At 39.6% G+C, this 18,591-nt stretch overlaps 1 protein-coding gene across 1 annotated transcript in view; it reads left to right on the top strand.

Annotated features, from left to right (window-relative positions):
• zbtb16a (zinc finger and BTB domain containing 16a) overlaps positions 1–18,591 on the top strand; it is a 173,695-nt gene that overhangs the window by 62,635 nt on the left and 92,469 nt on the right. The window contains exon 3 of the mRNA XM_088012456.1: positions 8,101–8,198. Coding sequence (XP_087868582.1) covers positions 8,101–8,198 — 98 coding nt within the window. The remainder of the gene's footprint in view (positions 1–8,100; positions 8,199–18,591) is intronic.

Here is an 18,591-nt window from a genome sequence, read left to right as displayed (position 1 = left end):
AGTCTGCTCCAATCCGACCAATTAGAACGCAATGCAGTTAAACTCAGAAGGTCAATTAATGCCAGATTTTTGCAGCAGTAAATCTTGCTAAGGAAGCATGTGGTGACTGTAGAGAGGAACAGGAAGAAGCCTACTAGATCAGACAGACTCATTCTAGAATTAAACAAATTTACACAAAAATGTGAACATTTGCACAGAAACATAAAGATAGCACCTTGAAGAACCAATTTAGACAGTTTATCAGGGAGAAAAAGTTGATTTAGGGTTTAGTTGCTCTTCAGTGACATTAATGTTGCCATCAATGACGTCCAGGACGTAAACATAAAAAGGCCGAAGCCCAGAGCTAGGAGTACCTTCCATTAGGGTCAAGGGGGCAGGAGGGAGAAAGAACAAGACCAAACTTTGGATCATGTTTCTGGTTTGATTTTCATTCTCAGCTTTTCTGATCTGTAGAAATTAAAAAAAAAAAAAGTGGCTAAAACGGGAGCAGAGAAGAAGGTGAAATGACTAACCTGCACAGCACCGTACAGATCTGAGGAATTCATCTGGAACTATTTTAGGTTAAAGGTTTAACATCGTGCCAAGATAATTTAGTTTTATAAGGTTTGCATTAATTCAGCTTTATAAAGTCTGGAACATTTTGTCTTAGACACTTTAAAAACAAAAAAAGAGCAGCTTTGTTCTGCCATCTTCTGAAGTCTCCATCAGTCCGTTTTTGATAAAATGATGCAATTTTTTCTTCTTTTTTTTCCTTTTTACAATCTGACAGGTTGGAGGCCGTAAACAGTCAGTGGGAGTGTAATATTTCTGCATGTCAAGCATAACCAATTGGATTTTAATTCGTCTGTATATACCTCATTATTGCTTGGAGCCAGTTGTCATAATTGCATTCATTATTAAAACTGAGCTGATATATCACCTCAGTATGAAATGTTGACGATGCAACATGTTCGTATTCATTAAAGGAATTTTCCTGCTGTTTCCACCCTGAACGAGAAGTGTAGCTGTTTTTCTCTGGAGCAGATTTCGCCTGCGGTTGGTGTCTGTATTATAAATAACTTAAAAAGGATGAAAATCTCCTCATTCTTCTGTCTGTTCTCCTTTCCTCCTGCCCTACCACTCATCTATGCTCAACACGAGTGCCTCGGCGCTTCGCGTGTGTGGCTTGAATTTCTATGAACGTCTCCCCGACGCGGGGCGACGGGGGCCGAGTCATTGATATGTGCAGCAGGACTCTGGATAAACAGCGTTACAGCAGCCTCGCCTGATACATTTAGATTGCGCAAAGACAGAGAGGCGGGAGGCCGGCGGAATTGGACGGATGAGATGACACCAAAGGGAGCCGCTTTCTCCTCCTCCTCCAGACAAAATGGATTCATGGCGCATCGATAGACAGGACTGTGCTTTAGAGGACAACAAATAAATGAGGAGCTGTGTCAAGTTCTCGACTCCTATCTGTAGCGGAGATCAAACTCCTTCTACTTTCTTCTCGATCATCCGCTTGTTTTGTTTGTGGACCAAAAAGTCCTGTTGATAAAAGTCGCCCCTCTCGGCGTCTCTGTCGGGAAACCAAAATAAGAGGTGGCGGCTGCACACTGGGCCACTTACGGCTGCATTAGGATCAGCCACCCGACTGTCACTGAAACGCCTTGTGCATCATTTCAGCTCTGTTTGTAATGACGGGGAAGTCATGCAGCAACAGTCTTCCTCCACAGCGTGCTTTTATCTTCAAATGGACACTCGCTTTGTTCAGGCTCTTGTTCCTGCAATGCATTACTCCACTTACAGCAGCGTTTGAATGGAGCTTCGTTTGTAATGCAATGCTTATTGGCCTGTCTTTCCTTTTAATGCCATTACAACGGCTTGTTACTGTTCTGCTGTTGTGTGGGGTAATTGGTTCCAGTTACTATTCTGTACTCATTCAAGCTGCAAAACACATTTGGCTTTACTTGGAGAGTCTACTGTCAAAAACAGTGACAGTTGATTGGACGGGCTTAGTCACTAACGAAGTAGCAAGACTGTTTGCTGTTAAAATGTCCTTGTAGTTCCTGTTGACAGAAACACAAAACAGCCATCCGTCTTCAGTTAGCATGACGTCATCTGTCTAAAATACCCGCCACCATGTTGAAGCTGTTTGTGTGGGAACAGTTTGGAGCAACAAGCAGACGATGTCTACCACACTTTTTTTTTCCTTCCACTAAACCTTCCACCAGAGAATTCAGACTGGTCAAAGTCAAACTGAATTATTTTAATGTTCTTACAGTCTTTGGAACAGCCAATGTAGTAACGAAGCTGAAGTTGGTATATGATTCACAGCATCCCCATGAAGAGCTGAAATAAAGGGATATTTCACCGTGTTTTGGTTTTTAAGTAATCTGGTCTGATTTTTACCAGATCTGGCTCGATGTTTGAAATACAACAGTGATCGAACCTAAACGGCACATTTCTAAACTGAGCACCATTTAAATAAACACAGACTTCTGCAAACCATTAAAAGTAGTTTAAAAAAATATTGACTGCACTGATTTCAAAAGATACATCTTAGAAAAGTTTAACCGCAGCTAAATTTTTCTGCTCTAATTATTTTTTAAAAAACCTGGTTTGTAATTAAACTGTGATTTGCAAATTTATTTAATACAGGGATAAATTTCAAAAAATATTTTCAAAGTCTCATCTTGTAGTTGTGTGAATGTTATTTCCCCATGAGCTCAACATGTGACGAGCCAATTAACTATCTGCCTAAGAAATCCAGTAATAAAAGAGAAGGTTGGTTGATGTGAGAGGTTAAACAGACTGAGGTTAAAAAAAAATAGGTCAATTTGATTGTTTGATTTTAAAATAGTTGTCCAATTAATTTTAAATGATTTAATTCCACATGATTGCAGATGAAAATACATGTCAGTTCTTATCTCAGTTAAGAACCAGTTTGGTTTTCCACAGTTGGAGCACAGGAGATCTCCGCCTGTTTGCGCTTCATCAATTTGTGGATTTTTCTGCGGGTTTTGCTTCGCTGCCTCTGTCAAATCACATTCTGGGACATCTAGATGATGAAAACCACCCAAAGACCATGAACTTGAATCATATTATCTTTATTGTTTGTTTTTTATGTCTCCGTTTACGTTTTTTTCTTGTTTCATCCTGTCAGGCAGGTCACCTTATCTTACCTTAGTAGCTATCGTAAGAAAAAGAGGGCGGGTGGGGAGCCTGTGTGTGTTTCCTTCAGTGAATGTAGCAGTAGTTATGATTTATGCCCCGCCAAGTCCGGCGGCGATATGAGGCGGTTAAAAAATAAAAAAATAAAAAGGAAAAACTTCTGAATTACACGAGGCAAGCTGTTACGGCTCAATAACACGGGCCTGTAATCGGCTCACATTTCAGTCGCACACACAAGTGAAGTCAAACAGCCCTTGGTTGAGGCTGCGTTTTACGAGGAGGCACACCGCACGAGGTGATCAGCATATGTTCTGTTGACATAAATTTCAAATTTACTGCCGCTGTCAAAAGTGACTGTTGGACAAAGTTGATTATTAACTGAGTAAATGGCCTCAGAGAGTTTTATGAGAACTTCCTTAATGGCTACAGTCAGTCTGTTTCAAATCAGCCTCCGTCCCTCCCACCGCGCAGACAAAACACACACACACACACACACACACGCGCACACACACACACACACACACACACACACACTCATGCACCTTCTGCTATATATCTCGGAAGCAAGACATGAGCAGACAATTATGGTGTGATTTGATTTTCTAATGTCTTTTAAAGATCAATAAATGAATCGAACTGGAAGCACCATTGAGGTCTTTTCATTAGCAAATATTGGTCCTTCCCTGGCAGTGTTGTCTGGAGGTTTGTTTGGGTTTTCCTCCTCACTTTGGAAAAATCTTGATTCAAGAATGTCCCATGACTGGAAAAGCGTCCAAGTGGAAAATAAACTTTGGAAAAATATATTTTTTTCCAGACTTTGTTCCTGATTCCATCGTTTAAAATGTGAATCCCTCCGACTGTCTGTTTGACCATCCGTTCTGTGAGTTGACTTGATTACAGTGGACATTTTGGCAATAGTTTCACTCTACGTTTTGGATTTTAAAGTTTTTGTTCTTGACAGGAATCTGCACCTTACATCTGTAATGTAGCTTTTATTCCTGGCGCGTAAGCCGGGCCAAGCTGCTAATGGTCCTAAACCCTACTTTTCAAAGACAGGATTATTTTACCAGGCGCTGTTTTCATTCTGTTCAACATCAAGAAATGTGCTGTTTCACTGAGCAGTGCTGGCTGTTGCTGTTAAATTTAACACACTCTCAGCTGCAGACAGAACCCTCTGCTCGTCAGCGCTACATTTAGAGAGCGAAAAAAGCAAAACGAAGCGCTGGTTCCACTTTGAGTGCCCTTAATAAGACCATCCATGCCTTATCGGTGCTCTGTCTGGGGGGCACAATGGTCAGATTGAGGCAGGACACAAAAGGCTTTAGAAAGTCTTTGTGCTCTGTGTGTGTTGCTGCCTGCCGCTTACGTGTGTTTCCCCTCTTATCGGCGTAAAAGTGAGTACCTCACGTTTGACCCCCTCTTGACGCTTTGCTCAGGTTGCTGTATCACCGGTGGAGATGGATGACCTACCATCTAAAATCACTCATTTCTGATGATTTCATCGCACACTACCTGCAACATGGATAATCACGGGACTCGGTTCAGTTAATTAGAGAAAATGTGCAAGAGCAGAGTACGAGTGCAGCTGTTTTGTTTCCCCCCCACAGCGAGGTGAGCATTCCCGAGTACGAGTGACAGTTGCTTAAGTGGAATGCAATGTGGCTGAATGGTAGCACTATGTTTGCAACTGCAGCTGTTGGACATGTAATATGTCTGAATGCACACTTCCTCACTGTCTGATTCCTCTGCTATGGTATTCTGATTGAAACTGGAGTAGAGGGTTTAAATTGCTGACATGGTGCTGCTATAATTCAATAAAACATCAAATATATCCTATATCTAGTTCAAGTATTATGGTGTCCTGGTAGCGAGTGATGGTAGAATGGAGCTGGAGAGAGATGCACCAGGATCTGATTTATAGAAAAGCAAATGTTGCTCCTCTTCTTTAACTGTGTTTCCATCGATGTCCTTTTTGGGGGGGGCATTTCGAAGAATCACATGAGAAAAGATTGATGGAAATGGCAAAATTTGATAAAAAAAAATGTTCTCAATTTTGCCATGTTCAATGGGTTTGAATCGAATGCTTACGATCTTTGGTGACGGGTAGTGTCTCTCATGAAACTTGTTCTCATTGGGGAGGTTGGACCAAGAACAAACTGGATAAACGAAGATGATTCTTAGTGTGCTTCAAGCAGAATGGTTAACTTTGGTTCCCCTCATGGAGCCTGGCCTGGCGCTGGGAGTTCACCAATGAGCACCTAGTGGTGGAACCCAAATGACATCAGGAGGCTGCCTCCACATGGATCCTCAGCTGCTCAAGCTCAACTTGAGGTCAGATGCCGTATGAGCCGGGTGACATGACTTGGATCTTCCATACATGCTAGTCTGTGGTGGGTGGACCCTTGTCTATTTGCAGCTCAGTATTTGTGGATTTTTTTTGGTAGACTGTGACTACAAACTACTCAAGGAAAAATTGCCTGCCCATGAATGTCTTTCATACAGCATGTCAAAAATATAAGAAAAAAAAACGACAACTTGGGAAGCTGAAATATGTTGGTGTAATGCTACTTTAGATAATATTAGGTGTCATTTACAAAGCAGCCAATCCATGAACATCATTCATCTTCCTTGTCACTGATTGGCTGTATTCTCAAGAGCAGAAACAAGATTGTGGATGTTAGCTTCTGTGCTAATGCTTAGCCTTAGGCGGTTTACGTTGTGTGTATTTTTTCATACCAAAGTATATTTGGTATTTGAACTATTATCATATTCCTTCTCCATATAACTATTTCTCTGAAGATTTTGTCTCCTCCTTTTTCGGGGACAGATTTAGTATTTATAGAACATTTCATCGACTTGAATCTTCCCAACAGCAGTCACTCTATTCAAATTTCAACCACAAAATGGTTACCCTGACTTATGTGTCCTCTTAGCATTTTCTGATCCAGTTTCAAGGATTTTATGCAGCAATTAATTGAGAGGACTCTGCTTGGCCGCTTCAACTCCTGCAGCCACCTCAGGGGAAAGCGCTATAATCTCTGCCTGTCTTTGTCTCGTCACTGCGCTTGTCTTCCTCCGTCTGATTTGAGGTGCACAAGAAAGCTGTAAATCAATTTGCATTCGACATCTGACATCAATCAGTCATGTTTTGGGAGAGCAGCACCACCTCCTCCTCAGAGACTTGGAGAGCCGGCGTGATGGATGGCTGTCATCTCGCCCAAGTTGAGCGGATCTCTTATCAAGGGCATTGTTTCCCCAAGAACTCGCTCGGCTGATCGGTCTCTGCCACCCAACTTCACAGAGGGATTGTGAAATCTGTTTGACATTGTCATTTTTTTCTCACCTGAACGTTGAATCATAAGCCTTTCCTTTTCATGCTGCGATTTTGGTTTCGCCAGCTGTCTTGGTTATGATTCCCCCAATATGATCTAGCAATGTGAGACGGTGACCTGTGATGAAGATTAAACTCTGAAAGTGCACCGTCTTGACAGTCATCTCATTCGTGGGCGTGCGAGTGCTGCCGCTCTCAAGATGAAGCATTTGAAGTATTTAGGAGGCTTAAGGCTCCGTGGCAGTTGTTTGGCAATTCTTGTCACCTTAATTGCTTTAGAGCGCTGTTTTAGATATCGCTCAAGAATAATATGCTTTTCACTGAGCCGTGGGGTCCTTGAGGATTTCGCAACACAGGCGGTTTTTAGTGTTAGGTCTGTTATTTAGTTACCTAACCTTCAAGGCCTTTACCACACAATCAAATATTGACCCTTCGTTTTGTCTGACCTCATGCACCTAAACTGCCTGTCAGCCTAATGACTGTCCATTTGGAAATAGACGATTTATTGTCAATCAGGGATTGACCCTTCTCCTAAAGCTGTTAGCTGTCCTGCAACTTTGCGTGAGGGAAGCATTCTGATTCAATTTACTGCAGCCTTGCTTGAATTTTGCTTTGACAGTTTCCAGTCGAGCTCCACTGACCTGTAGTTGTTGAACCGAGTGTTATTTTTATCTGCTGATGAAAGTGCAACATCATCTCACAAAATAACAAAGCTCCCAAAAAAACAAACTTAAAGTGACTCCATTAGAGATCAGAGCATGTCCTGCACATAGAGTGCTGAACTTTTTGCCACTTTGAGTTCGAAAAAAGGTTTTACTGTTTTTTTTTTTCTTTGTTGAACATCTGGCTTTTTCAAGTGAAAACTGGAGCAGTGTGTTGGAGCCATTTTCAATCTGCCTTGTCCACTTTCTATAATCTGCTCATTGTGTTTTGTCAGAAAGATGGTCATGTGACTAATAAGTATTTACTATGAGATTATTGGTTAAAATTACTTTGGTTTGATCAGGAGAGATAATCTGATCATTGAGTCAAGGGTCAGATGTCTAACCAATTAAAATGAGGTTTAATCCAAGATACTTCGATAATTAAGATACTTAATTCCAGAAAGAGAATTAGAATAAACTTGGAATCCAGAGACTCTAGTTTATTAATCACTCTTTATCTTATTTTTTAGAAACTGTAGATTACTCACTATTTAGACCAATATTATGCTACTTAGATTAATTTTTAGATTATTATGCAGAGAGACTCCTATTATTGCAACCCAGAAAATGAATTAGAACGAACTTAGAATCCATTTCTGGTACATTTTTAAATTTCTTGAGTGAGATGTGATGTGTTGCTCTTTTGAGATCTTTGGGCCTACTTCGTGTTGTCTTGATTCTTCATGTCTGACAGTAATCAAGTTATCTTGACTATAGATGTAGGTGCAACAAAAGAAATATGTGGAGAAAAATATACTTTTTGAGCAGATATTGATGAAATGTTATGGTTCAAGGCTGAAACTGAATTCTAAACCAGTTGACTTGCTTGTAAAGCTGATCCTGTTGTAATTGACTCTCTTACCAATGGGGTACAGTTGGTATAACTGTTGTTTTTTTTTCTCTCGTTTACAGAAAGATGCACAGTGGAATGAAGACCTACAGCTGTGAGCTTTGCGGGAAGAGCTTTCTCGACAGCCTCCGTCTACGGATGCACTTGCTCTCCCATTCAGGTACCGATAAAATAAACACTATTATAGATCTTGCACTACAGCAAAGAGCATTGAAATTATGGGACCAGTGCCATCGCCACTGCACACAGCAGCGATCCACTCATGAAGCAATTATTTTACCAAAACAAATGTTAAATCACTTATTTCATCAGCTTTGAAGGAATTACAAATGATAAATGTATAAAACTCACTGTGCCTTTATGTTGATGCTTTATTACAAGGAAGAAAAGGGTGAAAAAGAGCAGTAGAAAGTGGTTAAAAATAATTACATTCTGGACAATTCTTTAAAGCGGGGGTGTCCAAACTTTTAGCAACGATGGCCAAGGATGGCCCAGAATCTTGATGGTGTACAGCATCACTAGGTCTTTGAAATATCTTGCTTTTGCAGCACGCGGGTGTTGTAGAGAGATTGTAGACATAGATACCGATGACATCCTGGAAGCTGAACAAACCAATGAGTGTCGCTGACTAATGAGCTTCCTGTAACGTTGAGCCGCCCTGAGCCTCATCACCATCCAGTCTCCCTACACCTCTGGGGCTTTAAACGTTATAAAATGAACTGACGTCTGGTCCTCAGCCACATGTAGTTTTAATTGTTTTTTTAAGGGGCTAACAGTTCCCCAATTCCCTTCCTCATGGACTATGAAATCAGTAAAAGCCAAAGACTTAAATGCCTCAATTTAAACATCAAGGTGCTTAAGTTGTCCCTGTTTGGGACACAGCAACGTCCCCAACCCTCCCACTTCTCAATCCTGGATTCTGAAGAGAATAATTACAGGAATCATTTGTTTGTTCGTGTCTCACCAGCAGTTTAACAGTGACTGACACTGATGCTGACAGCCTTGCTATGTTTATGACAAAGATGAATGACAAACTCACGCTGTGCCAGTGAATTGGCTCAGCACACAGCTCAGTGTGTCACAAGCAGAAGTTGCTCCGAGCAAATATTCACTGTTTATTTTTAAATTACATCCCGTTTTCACAATCCTCACTGCGCAAACATGTGACAACCAACCTCCCACCTACCCCCCCCACACCCCCACACACACACACCACCACTACCAACCCCCCCGCCCCCAGCCTCTCAATCACTTGTCAGAGCAAAAAGAATGAAGCTCTGCAACGGAAAGCAAATAGTTTACAAATGATTATGTTCCTGTCTGTCATTACTGTATACTTCTCCTCTGATCAACTGAGAGGGATTTTTAAGGCTGTTAATATATGTTCATTATTGAAACTATATGTTTTAGATTTACTTTTAATTGTTTTACTTTCTACAAAAGTTTTAGAATCCTTAAACACCAAGACTCCCAAATGTTTGATCTCGGTGCACCGATTGATGATTTTGTAAAGCTATGATCTGCCAATATCAATTTTTCTGGATAAACAGACGATTGCAAAAGTCTGTTTTTTTTATTATTATTAGCTTAAAGTCAAAGTTCAAGAACTTTCCCTTTCTTAATCACTGAAAATCTACTTACACAGTAAAATTCTATTTTGATAAAAATAACACATCAGATATTCTCCTTATTAAAAACATATATTAGAAAAAGTAAAAAAAAAAAGATTTGAATTAACTATTACGTTTTAGATTGGTAAATAAATTACTGATTTAATGCAAAATATTAGAAGCCCTACTATAATTGTTCAGTTATTTTTCAGATCAGGACCAGAGGCGATGTCACACTGTGTGTGTTACGCAGCTTCGTACTGTTTCAAAATAATGTAAATTAATTAAAAGGGTTTTTATCATTATTATTATTATTATTATTATTATTATTATTATTATTATTATTATTATTAAAGATTAGCATAATTAACCTAATGAGCATTATTGTCTGTTTCTGTGATTATTTCTAGTATAGTAAGTCGACCCTTACTGTAACATCTGAAGCCAGTATTTTCAAGTCTCCTACACCTTTTGTTGGTCGTCTGACTTGATCTTAAAATCAAAGATTTTTGTCACAGAGACCTGCAGCGCTAAGGCATGGTGGGTTCACTCACTGGGAGAAAAATGAACATCTCTGGTGCAGAGATCTGTCATCACAAAGCCATGCTAATGAATTTGTAGTCTAGAGAACTTCTGCTAATGAAAATACAAAATTCAGTTTAGCATACTGCATTGGATAAATAAGAAAAAAAAAGATTTTTAATGCAGAAACGAGTGCCCTTTGAAAAGTTTGCCTGGGTTCTGTAATGTATCTGCACTTAGTGCTCAGTCAGAGCTCCTTTTGGATAAATTACTGTATCTGCGCATCATTGCTGCTGTTGCTTTCCAAATGATATTTTCTTCCAACTAAACTTTCTGTAAGTCATAATCAGTAAAATGACCAGAAATAAATTATTAAAATATGTCTCTGGGTTTAATGAATCCATATGAGTTTTTAGTTTTTAAAATGAATTGCTGAAACAAAATATATTTTTGCACCAGAATAGTAACCCAAAATGAAAATAGTGTTACCTTCTGTATTTTGTGTTATTAATGTTTCTTTTCAGTGATTTAAAGAACATTTTCAGTGATTGTTTCCGTTCATGTCATGTTTTTTCTCTTTTCATTTGCTAATTAAAAATCACTAAATTTATTGTAGAGATGATGCTGCACATTTCATAAGGAATGCTTTAGACACTTATCCCTTATCCTATGAGGTAACAATAAGGAATATTTGTATCTTTTTTTTTATTGTGAAGCTTCTGGAAGGGCTTTGACTCCAACATGTATATCAACAGGTTGATAATGAGTCAGAGTTTAAATCTGCTGTCATTGAATGAAAGTGATGATCAAGTGGAAAACAGAACGGTGAAAACTCGAGGAAGAACCGCACGCCCCACCATGAGCGGAAGATGTGGGCAGTGTATTTTTAGCATCTGTGGCAGCAAGTGCACAAACTTTTTCTTTGGCTTCTTTTTTCTTCTTCTTTCCTCTTTCCATGCAAGGCTGTGTCGATGCGCGATATCAACCTGTGCTGTTGCACACATCACTGTTGATTCATCGCCGCTTTGGTCTGGAGTGAAAGGCAAGCCGAGCGCTTCAGTCGAGACGGGCGACGGTTAGGGAAGAGACGGCGCAGAGACGGAGCCTCTCTGATACTCTTTGTTGTCTTTTTCTTTCGTATTTTTATTTTTTTATTTTTTATTTTTTAGCTTTTTTTTTTTATTCCTCTTCTGCTCCTCCGCCTCCACCGTTTGACTCTCAGGGCTTTATCTGGGTCTGACACCACGTCTGGATTTTGATCATGTCTCTTTGTAATGACGACACCTCACCCAGTCCCAAAACCCTCAGCTTGAGCCTGTTTCCTCCCCTCTGAACCACCTGCCCCCACCTCTCCTCCTGTCGCTATACTCCGTCAGCTCGCTTCACAAAAGCCAGAATATTGTGGAGATGAGGCGAGAGGCTTGTTGGTATGCGCGGCGCGTTGTGGATGTGGAGCATTTCAGACACCGCTGCCTTGCTCGCCCTGTCTCTCTCTCTCTCTCTCTCTCTCTCTCTCTCTCTCTGCCTGTCTTCCTGTCCTTCTGTCTGTCTCTCCCTCAGCTTGTTGTAGCTACAGAAGATTTGGCAGCTCGCCCGTCTGGGCAGCGTGCCACCTCTGAGGGTACAGTATGTACAGTCTACCTTCTGCCAGCTATTTCATTTTTGTTTTCCCCTCGCCTTGTTCCGTCTCAGGCCACGTGTTTGGTTTTTTCCCTGTTAGTATTGTTTTTATCTCCACATGCTGTTTAATGTTTGACAGGCTGCGTGGAGCCAAGGCCTTCATGTAGAGGGTGGAACTCAGAACATTAGCTTGCAAGTAATTTTTACAGTGCTGCTTTGCAAAAGTATTCAACTTTTTCCCATTTCATTACAGCCACAGAGTTTGAGAACAATGAAGTAGCATTTAATGTTGGGTTTCAACATCCATCTCTGTCACTGCTGAGCAGAAGCATTCCCAGAGCCTGATGCTGCCACCTCCATGCTTTACATGGATTGTTTTTTTATACACTTGAAATTAAGAATTTATTCTCAACAAACTTACCCTGCTAATATAAAATAATACAAATACAACGTGTGAGATGTGTTCAGCAGTTTTAATTTACTGCCCACATACAATTGAAATCAAAAAACACATTCCTCCCTTTTTTTTCTCTTTCTGAAGTCAAATCAACCAAATTTAGACCAGATACAATTTGTCTTTATTTAGGGATGTCAGGTTAAAGTGGCTTGAGTATAAACTTATTAAAAAAAAAAAAAAACTTCTTTCTGTGTTGTTTTCCTTCTTTTAAACTCAGTGTTGGTTTACAAAGTGAAATATTTTACAGTTGCTGGTTGGTGTGAAAAAGTTAATTTGTATAGCATATTAATCAGCAACAAAACAGCTCAAAGTGCTTTACATCACAAAACACAGAAATATAAAGTCATAAAAGACACCAGACAAGAGGTATGAATACTTTTGCAAGGCACCATAAGAGGATTAACACTTCTGTTTCTCCTTCTGTTTTTTCAGATTGTTTTAGAAAATACCAAATTTTACTCAACTTTGTTGCAAAGTGGGAGGGCGGTCATTAAATATTGAGACAGATCTGGAACAGTTTCAGAAAATCTGCCAAATAGGGCACTTTCCTCTGGAGGACGTGCCTTCAGTGCATCTTCCAGTTACATTTTCAAAGACTTGCGGTAGAAAATTATTTTTTATTTCTAAACATAATGGGTACACATCTTTTAAACTCCTTAATCTTTGTGGAAATTTGTCAGTTTAGTCTTTATTTCAAACGAGATCAAAAAAGGTCTACTTATTAAAGGATGTACATCTAAATTAAAGTGAAATTGTAGACTAAATCGGGGTTGAATTTGGTCAAGAAAATAAAAACATAGCAGAACTCTAAATCAAGCATTTCTACTAATCTCCAGGAACCGAATCTTGACATGTTAAAGCCACCAAATCCCTGCCACAGCTCCGATGGTTCTACAACGCTGACTTCATTATGCAAACGCACATCTTGATGTGGCATGTTCAACTCCACCCTGACCTAAAAATGGCTGCCGTGCCTTGAAAAGGGCTCGTCTTTTGGGTAATTGTTGATGTTACACAAGTCAGAAGTGTGTTTATCTTTAAAATAGCTTCTTTTTTTATGAACCCAATGTAGTTTTTTTTTTGTTTTTTTTTTTTAGTTCATTTTCAATACACTGTTCTTGGTAACTTTCTACCCATGTATTAAGTTAAATTATATTTTACTTTTTAATTAAGAGTATAATACTGTGAAGGGTAATCCCCTTGTATAACTAATACCCATTTGCTAGAACTGACGATGAGTCCTTAACGTCACTGTGGGGGAGTTTTGACCCACTATGCTTCGTAGAACTGCTTTAATTCAGTCACACTGAAAGAATAACAGCACCTTCATCCAAATTAAGGCTGGGCTTTGACTAGGCCATTCTAAAACAGTAATCTGGGTTTTCTTGAGTCATTTAAAGGTGAAGTGGCTAATTACTTTAGATTATCAGTATTTTGTGTGAGAGAGCAAAAATCATGGTTCCACCAAGTTTTTGATTGTACAGAAATCAGGCCTGAATGTGGTTATTGAAATTTAAATCAGATTTCTAAAAATAACTCTAATAATTAGACTTGGATTAGGTGATTACTATTCACATAGAGCCAGTTTGGTTTGTGTTGTTTTCTCTTACTAAATCATGATTTAAAAACTTCTTCTTAGATTAAAATTAGTGTGATGATCTGAATAACTTAAATGGAGCACTTTTTTCTTTTTTTGAAGTGCTGTATCGTATCTAGATTACTACGCTTAAAGACTGGAAAGCCAGATGGGTTTTGGTGGCTCATCTTGTTTAATCAATCTCATAATCTAGATGCTCAATTCATAGTAAAATGCTGGCTGATCATTTACCTATAATAAAAGAGGGAAGTGTCCATGTAGGCATTGAAGGTGAAACAGATTTTTGTTTAAAGGAAAATCTACCAGAACAGATCTAGCCTCAGCCAGCTGTTTGACTTGGCTCCAAAGTGCCAATTCACTCTTCTAATCTGATCCCACTCAGAGTTTAAGAGCAAAATGGCCCAATAAATGAGAACATTTCAATAAAAAACAAAACAAAAAAAAATGCTGTGAATTCACATAAATAAGGTGGGAGGGTCAGCCTTCCTATTGGGCTTTGCCTGTTTCTTTCTCCGTGGCGCTTTTGTCTGGCTGTTTCGGCGCTCGGCTTGGCCGGTCGGCTGTTTTGGCGCAGTGCCGGCTCTTCCCTCTCAGTGATGACGACATATTTGTGCCGGCAGGTCTGGATGTTCTGCCAGCATTCCAGCATTTATGATCGCTCGCAGATGTGAGTCCAGGAACACACTGTACTGTACCCAAACCCAGAAATTAATGAAACTTGACTGCCTTCCAGGCCACAAATTCCTAAATGTGCGTGTGTGTTTGTGTGTGTGTGCGTGTGTGTGTCTGTAGTGTGTATGCATTAGTGAGACGAGAGTCGGGGGAATCGAGGGGGTGGGCTGCTATTAAAAGCAAGTAGCAGGAAGAGAAGTGGATCAGAACAACAAAAAAAGAATGAACCAAATTGTTTAGTGGTTTGCATTAACTTTTTTTTTTTTCACAGCTGATTTTTGTCTCCTGAATCGACTCCAACTCTCTGAGTCCTGTGCAAAAGTTCTGAGTCAATGAGTCAAAACTTTCAACATTTCTACCAGAACTTGAACGTTTTTTTTCTTGTTTTTTTTTTTTTTTTTCATCGGACTGGATGGTTTTAAAGTCCTCACTCAAATATGTTGGATTCAGGTCTGAACTTTGATTAGGACATCGCAATAGATGGAATGATTTGGATTTAAACTCTGAAAGCAACCCTTATCAGGATTTCTTTCAGTTCCCTGAGTTGTGGATCTCTGCAGCTCCTCCAGAGTTAATGAATGGCTTTTGACTGTTTCTCTGTTTGATGCTCTCTTCATCCAGCTTAGTGCAGCAGAACATTAAATGTTTTAGCAAAATGTGTCTCATGTTGATATAAGAACCTAACTTAGCACTGATGTTCGAAGGAGCTTGCTTTGTTGATAAAAACTACTGAAAAATTCAAGATGGCAGCCATTTTTGAAGATGGTCATTAAGGTCATTAAGGAAAATTTGTTCTTGCACTGTATTTCCCAATATGTCTCGTAGATAAATACTACTGGTGTCAAATCATACATATTTGGACCCATAGAAATCATATTTACCTTTTCTTTTTTTCAAAATGTCCATCTTGGTTGTCATGGAAAATATATTTTTACACTAAAATCGCCAATCGGATGACTGTTTGGTGTCAAATTGGGGCCTATGTAGTTTGAAACCATAGAAATCACATTTTCTTGATCTTCTGTTTCATTTCTCTAGTGATTATTTTCAATATGGCCGCCTTCGTTGTGATGGAGAATGTGTTTGCTCTAAAATCCACAGTTTTTGCTGATGGTGGCCATAGCTACCTAAAACAGCATCTGATTTTGGTATATTTTTTTACCTTAAAGTTGAAAAATGGCCTTCATCCTGAAATTCAAGTGGCTAACGGGAAATATGGAAAAACATACAACCTGAGGGGTGAGAACACAAACGTTTCCACTTGGACCTGCTTCCTTCAAGGACGTCTCCAGCTGGCACTCACTGAGAGCGTCTGTAATCAGAACTGTGACTATAATAATAATAACAATAATAATAATGGAGGAAGTTGGGTTGCGGTCTGAGAGAGGAATTAAAATGATTGATTTCCTTCACACTTGAAAGATTTTTACAGCAAGAGTTCAGATATGGACATCAGAGGTCATAGGTCAGATTATGGATTGAACTGTGCTCTGTGAAATGATGTTGTAGAGCTTAACCCTTCTCAAAACGTTCTTCCTGTGTGGGTGTGAATGCGTCTGTGAAGCAACGCTTACTGCACTGATTTTCTAAGTGCATAAACTCAGCTTGACAGAGAATACCAACAGCAGTAGCTCATTACGTAGCGGCATATTTTTTTCCTCCTCTGCAACTTAAAACTGACGTTGCGCTCCTCGCCGTACTTCCCCTGACCCTGTTGATTTACGGTTCCCCACATCGCCGGCATCGGGCTGCTGGAGGACTCCCAGCTGGGTTCCATTACACGGCAGGGCGCAAGTGAGAGGTGACACAGCACAGGGGCTCGCTCATAATACAGCAGCATCGGGCGTAGCTGTCAAGCTAATATTTTTAGTAGCCTTCAGAGACGGTGGAGTGGAGTAGGGAGAGGTGGAGTGGGTTGCGTGTGTGTTGGGGTGAGGGGGCTTGTTAGACTTGTGTCCTGAGCAAATGCGACTTCATTGGAAACGTGTTACTCAGAGCGAGTGCCCTCCTTAAGCCAGTACTCTGTGTGCCTGCGCTCTGGGCTTCTGGGAACAGAAGTGAGGTTTTGAAGAAATAAAACACAAAAATAGGTGAAGTGAACAGTATGTGAGGGATGATCCCCTGTGATAAAGAGTCTGGAAGAGCGGGCTGCCAGCTCTGTGGCTGGAGCCACTCTCAGGCCTGATGGCTTGTTGCTGTAAATGTCTTCTTTTTCTTCATTTTTTTTTTTTTAAAGCTCAGTGTGTCCCCACCTGACACCTGTAGCAGCTTTTCTGGGAGAGACGCTGCAGGTTTGAACTGTAACTCCTGAGAAATGCATCACCTGCATCCAAGTTAAAGTTATTGTCTAATGACTTCATCGTCTCATTTAAGCTTCTCAGATTAGAGTTTATACGCTTCTGGTCTCCATTTGCTCTCCAGCTTTGTATTTGTGTACTGACGTGGCCGCTTTATTAGATACACCCTACTTGTAATGACTTGGAGTCCTTTTTACCATCAGAACTGCCTTAATGCTTTACAGCATTGATTCAGTGAGGTACTAGAGACATGACTCAGAGATCTGGGTCCAGATTTACATGGCAGCATCGCTCAGTTACAGCAGAATGTTCGCCGAACTTCGATGAAGCGAATCTCCTGTTTCATCCCATCCAAAAGGTGTTCTGTTGGGTTTGGTTGTCCAGCTTGAGATGATGGGGGAGGACCAAATTAGACTGATATAAGCTGACGGCAAAAATACATTTCTAATTTTTTTTTTTTTTCAATATTTGTCGCTTAAGGTCATATAATTATGAATTTAAAAGTAGAATCTTTCTAAAATGCTTTGCATATCAACTCACTTTATATATATTTTTCCTCCCTTAAGATAAAATTGGTCATTATGTTCAGTCATAAAAACAAAGTCGTATAACATTCCAGATACTTGATGATTTAAGACGTACATTTTTTTATGCAGGGGATGTGTATCAACATTTATAATTTAACTTTATAAATTTAAAATAGTTTTCTAAACAAAAAAACATTTGGGTCATTTAAAAAAACAAAATGTTGCAGAGCTGGAGAGCTCCTTCTGTGACTCACTGCTGCATCTTAGGTGCGCAAAGAAGAGATATAACAGATTCTTCCTAGACTTTCTAACCACCACTGCTCCCATCAAACTAAGTACTTACATTTCTATTATTTGCATATTTAATTCTCTTATAAATAGTTAGATTTTTATACAGAGATGCACATTTTATCATTCTTTTAAAAGAGTTAGACATATCTTCCAAGCAGAATATGATGTTTTTAACAATGGTAGAGTTGTTATTTTTTTATTTTTTTATTTAGTTGTAAATTTGCTTTCTCTGTTTACCCAAGCTGGAACAATAAACGGTATTTCTGTGCTTTTCTATTCTAAATTTTGATGCATATGTTTGAGAATGAACCCATGATGCCCTCAAAAATAGTAGCATTTTACTGAACGTCATTCTTTCCTGTGTTTAAATGTCTAAAGATGAAGCCATCTGCTGATATCATAACCCAAATAAAGACTTGAAGCGTCTCCCTCAAACTAGATGTGAGCTAAATGAGAGCAAAGGTTTGGCCAACCTCAGTCGACCCTTTAGAATAAGTTACAGTAACAAACACATGTGGAAGCCTAAACCTCATTTTCAGAGATGTAAGTAGATTAAACCCACCTAAGAATTAATAGCAGTAATAAATAAAAGGAATAAAAGATCCCTGAGGAAACCACTTCTTGCCAAATGAATGGCTCCAGCGGATTAGTGTATAATCCAATAACTGCTCTCCTTTTTTTCCGTGGTGTTGATTACTCCAAAACCCCTTCGATCAGAAAAGTTTGAACGAAAGCTCAAAGTTGACTTTTCAGCCCTCTCTATTTTCTGACTAAAAGGAAGGGAAAAAAACAGGAAGACTTGATCTTATTCCTTTTATTACAGGGATATTGCAGCTTTAAATCCTTTTGGTTGCTAAGTAGCGAGTGCCCCTGCGCTCCCTTAATGGGCTTGATTTGGTATTCCACTCTGATGCCAAGTCTTATTTTTGTATGCGAGACAAAGTGTTTTGATGGAGGGTG

The sequence above is a fragment of the Poecilia mexicana genome, unplaced genomic scaffold (genome assembly GCF_051168715.1).
Source record: "Poecilia mexicana isolate PSO_F unplaced genomic scaffold, ASM5116871v1 scaffold_14, whole genome shotgun sequence".
Classification (NCBI taxonomy): Eukaryota; Metazoa; Chordata; class Actinopteri; order Cyprinodontiformes; family Poeciliidae; genus Poecilia; species Poecilia mexicana.
The sequence above is the reverse complement of the archived record's forward strand: the minus strand, read 5'-3'. Positions and strand labels throughout refer to the sequence as shown.